The 2672-nt window shown below is 38.9% G+C and overlaps 1 gene segment (V, D, J or C); it reads left to right on the top strand.

The window, feature by feature from the left end:
* The first annotated feature begins 616 nt into the window (after positions 1–616).
* LOC100716003 (T cell receptor alpha variable 4-like) lies at positions 617–2317 on the top strand. The segment is given in 2 exon segments: positions 617–798; positions 1261–2317. Coding segments are annotated over 2 exon segments (336 nt in total).
* The last annotated feature ends 355 nt before the right edge of the window (positions 2318–2672 follow it).

The following is a 2672-nucleotide window of genomic DNA, read 5'->3' as shown; positions in this document are numbered from 1 at the left end:
AATCTAAACATAAATGAAGATATGGATAGCTGCATGTATGCTTAAATGTATAGGATTGACAACCATGTTACTAAGTTTTTGTTGGACAGTTGATTAGAACTTTTTGCAATCTCTCTGTTTGAATTCCCACTTTACATGTTCCATTTTTGTACCTTGAACAACTATTTGTAAAATGACAACATCAACTAGTGATTTCTCTTTTTTTCTCTGAATATATGTACTATTTCTACCTATTTTCTGTTTTGTTTAATCTTTCTTTAAATAAAAAAATAAATTATTTATACTTTCTCATAGAGGCAAACTGCATGACATTTAATTCTCTATGTCTGATTTATTTTAATTAGCATGATGGTCTCAAGATACATCCATTTTCCTATAAATGACTCAAATTTATTCTTTATGGCTGAAATTATCTATCTATCTATCTATCTATCTATCTATCTATCTATCTATCTATCTATCATCTGCCAAATCTCTAAGCTGCTAGGCCTCAGAAAAGATCCAAATGAAATGTGGGCTCCTGGGCTCTCGTACTGGCAGATTTCATCCCCTGTTCTTCCTGGGCAGCAGCTGAATCTTTCAGGGAGCTGCACACTGCTGCACTGCTGCTGGTGGGTGGTGCTCTCCTGGGACAGCCCCAGGTGACAGCTGCTAGAGTGAGCCAGGGCAGTGGCTGCCATGCTTTGTCCCTGGTTCCCTTTCCAGTTCAGGGCTGGGCTCAGCAAAACAGCCTACAACATCACCCCTTACATCTAAATATGGAGCAGATGACAAGAGTGACCATGATCCTAATCCTGGGTGAGTTATGGACTAAGGGGAATTTGGATCTGGGCCTGATGATGTGGAACAGAGGTGTTTATTCTGGTCTGCTCCCAACTGCTGCTTACCCAAGATGGTGAGGGAAAGCTTTGAGTCCTGTTTTTCTTCTGGCAGCTTCAAAGTCTTTATATGAAGTGTTTGAGGCCAGTAAAGTTACTCTGGACTACTGATCCCTGGGTTCATTCATGGGAGGGAGAAAGCAAACTGCTAAATCTATGTAGGTAGCCCTGAGCTCTCCTGGAAAAAATACAATGAACATTTTTATCCTGGAGCACAAATGAGAAGTGAACAAATCAGAAATGAGAAATGTGTATGATGGGGAAGTCAGGGGTCGGGCAGATTCAACTGTGAGAGAGAAACACTGGGGATGGGAGTACCCCTACTCCCCTTCTAATCCACCTTATTCCAGCACAGACACCAGCATTGTGTTTACTCCCACAGGTACTGGGAGCCTTGCTAAGACCACTCAGCCTATCTCCATGGACTCCTACGAGGGACAAGAGGTGAACTTGTCCTGTACCCACCCCAACATTGCTACAAATGAATACATCTTCTGGTACCGACAAGTCCACCTGCAGGGACCACAGTTTGTTATTCAAGGTTATAAGACAGACGTGGCCAATGGAGTGGCATCTCTGTTTATCCCTAAAGACAGGAAGTCCAGCACCCTGAGCCTGCCCCGTGTTGCTCTGCAAGACACTGCTGTGTACTACTGCATCGTGGCTGATGCACAGTGAGTCATCTGGCCCTGCACCTGTGCAGTATCCCTCTGTTGGTGGCAGTCATGCCTGTGATTAAGCCCCAAAGCAGGGTTTTCTGAAACTTTCTTTTTCCTTTTTATGAGAGTGTTTGTAAAATAATTCCTGTGCTATTTAAACCTTTCTGCTATTTATTTTTAAACAGATATTTCATTTAAATGGAAAATTGAAAAAGTGGAATAAAATTAAGGAGTATGGGGCATTGTGTTTACCCCACCATTCTGTTGTTTAAAAAGATCATATCTTTTTATTCATTCTTCAGTTGGTTGGCATTTGCACTGCTTGCAAGATTACAAATTGTGTTACTATAAACATGTGTGCATATATATAGCTATGGTATGATGTTTTTAATTCTTCTGGAAAGAAATCCAGAAGGGGAATAGCTGGGTCAAAAAATGGGACTTCTAGTTTTTGAGAACTCTCTACACTGATTTTCATAGTGATTGTACCAGTCGGCACCACCACCAACAGTGAAGAAGAGTTCCTTTTCTCCCTCTGCCCTGCCAGCATTTTTATTGGTTGATTTCTTTTTTTTAAATTTTATTTAAGGAGAAAAGAAAAAAAAAGCAGAGAAAGGGTACAAGTTATACAGATTTACAGAAAAAAATAAACAGTAGGAAATCACTAGTTAATGGATTACATATTGTCATCTTAGAAATAATTGTTCAAGTCACAAAATTAAAGCTTGTAAAGTGGACATTCCAACAATGATACTGCAAACAGTTCTGTTCAATGATCCAATAAAACTCTGTGATATCATTTCCTATCTTATACACTTAAATATACATGTAGTTATATAGTTTAGAGCACTTTCTTTTCCTCTCTTTTGTACAATGACTATTACACATTTTGGGTTTCATTGCTCCCACGGTTCTTATTACTTTTTTGCAAGAGAGTAGAGCCAAATGTGACATAATAGAACAGAATCAGTCAAGTCAAAAGGGTGGACATAATAGATAATGTAAAAACATAATACAAGGTGATCAACAATGGTTACCATAATGCCTCCCGCTATCTCTAATAGAATTGCCTATATCATTAGTTATAATATGATTGAACAAAACAGTAAAGAATAAAACCGACAAAACCAAAGCA

Source organism: Cavia porcellus, unplaced genomic scaffold (assembly GCF_034190915.1).
Source record: "Cavia porcellus strain 051 isolate PalLab524CR breed Dunkin Hartley unplaced genomic scaffold, mCavPor4.1 scaffold_26, whole genome shotgun sequence".
Classification (NCBI taxonomy): Eukaryota; Metazoa; Chordata; class Mammalia; order Rodentia; family Caviidae; genus Cavia; species Cavia porcellus.
Note: the sequence above shows the minus strand (reverse complement) of the source record. Positions and strands in the feature narration are given on the sequence as shown.